This window comes from Eimeria mitis, genomic scaffold (genome assembly GCF_000499745.2).
Source record: "Eimeria mitis Houghton genomic scaffold, Emh_scaff5284, whole genome shotgun sequence".
In the NCBI taxonomy this organism is placed as follows: domain Eukaryota; phylum Apicomplexa; class Conoidasida; order Eucoccidiorida; family Eimeriidae; genus Eimeria; species Eimeria mitis.
This window is the reverse complement of record NW_013573563.1, coordinates 770-2100: the sequence shown is the minus strand read 5'-3', so window position 1 is coordinate 2100 and position 1331 is coordinate 770. Positions and strand designations below refer to the sequence as shown.

At 58.5% G+C, this 1331-nt stretch overlaps 1 protein-coding gene across 1 annotated transcript in view; it reads right to left on the bottom strand.

The window, feature by feature from the left end:
* EMH_0081010 (uncharacterized protein) overlaps positions 1–1331 on the bottom strand; it is a gene marked incomplete at both ends in the record, with an annotated part of 2116 nt that overhangs the window by 399 nt on the left and 386 nt on the right. The window contains 3 exons of the mRNA XM_013500327.1: positions 3–204; positions 592–669; positions 848–1331. Coding sequence (XP_013355781.1) covers positions 3–204; positions 592–669; positions 848–1331 — 764 coding nt within the window. The remainder of the gene's footprint in view (positions 1–2; positions 205–591; positions 670–847) is intronic.

Below are 1331 nucleotides of genomic sequence, written 5' to 3'. Positions count from 1 at the left end.
CAGCAGCTTGTGCTGCAGCAGCTGCAGCAGCTTGTGCTGCAGCAGCTGCAGCAGCTCGTGCTGCAGCAGCTGCAGCAGCTTGTGCTGCAGCAGCTGCAGCAGCTCGTGCTGCAGCAGCTGCAGCAGCATGCGCTGCATCCGCTTGTGCTGCAGCAGCAGCAGCTGCTGCAGCAGCTGCAGCAGCATGTGCTGCATCCGCTTGTGCTGCAGCAGCAGCAGCAGCAGCAGCAGCTGCTGCTGCAGCAGCTGCAGCAGGTTGTGTGTGGTATAGTTAAGGAGCAGCAGGACACCTCTCCGTGGCCATAGAGAAGCAGCCGCCATAGAGAGCAGCAGTAGGGGAGGAGGGTGCATGCACGGGGCCTAGAAAGAGAGAAGGTGCAGCAGCAACGTAGCTGCTGCTGCTGCTGCTGCTGCTGCTTACGCTGCTGCTGCTGCTGCTTGTTGCTGCTGTAGGGGAATTCAAACCACCTGCAACACCAAAAGCACTACACTTAAATGATGCTGCTGCTGCTGTTGCTGCTGCTGCTGCTGCTGCTGCTGCATTCTCTTTGCTCTGCAGCAGCAACCGATGGGTTATGCCTTGTCTCTCACGAAACGGAAATGCTGCTGCAGTACTTGCTGCTGCTGCTGCTGCTGTTGCTGCTGTTGCTGCTGTTCCTGTTGCAGCACCTGCAGCAGCAGCAGCAGGATCACCAGCAGCAGCAGCTGCTGCTGCAGCTGTTTGCCCATGACTACCTATATTATCTGTATATCTACCAGCACCAGCAGCAGCAGCAGCAGCAGGAGCAGCAGCAGCAGCAGCAGCAGCAGCTGTAGTATGAGCAAGAGCGTGCCCCCCCGGGCCTACCGCGCCCGCACCCCCCGCACCACCACCCCCAGCAGCAGCAGCAGCAGCTGCAGCAGCAGCAGCAGCAGCAGCAGCAGCAGCAGCTGCTGCTGCTGCTGCTGCTTCTCTAGGTATAAGTACCCTGTGTCTTAGAGCCGCGATGAGTGCTGCTCTGTCTGCTGCTGGCAGCTGGCTAGGCAGCAGCCCGCCAACTAAACACTGCTGAAAGACATCTATATACTGCTGCAGCTGCTGCAGCCCCGTTGCTTCTTCGATTGCTATTGCATGCACACACTCCTCACGCTGCAGTGTTTCACGGTATATGCTGCTCTCTAAGCTCATGCTGCTGCTGCTGCTGCTGTTGTTGTTGCTGTTGCTGCTGTTGTTGCTGCTGTTTAGGGGGGTAGGGGTGGGGATGGGGGCTGCGGTCGCGCTGCTGCTGCTGCTGCTGCTGTTGATGCTGCTGCTACTTCCACTATTACTATCACTACCACTACAACTACTG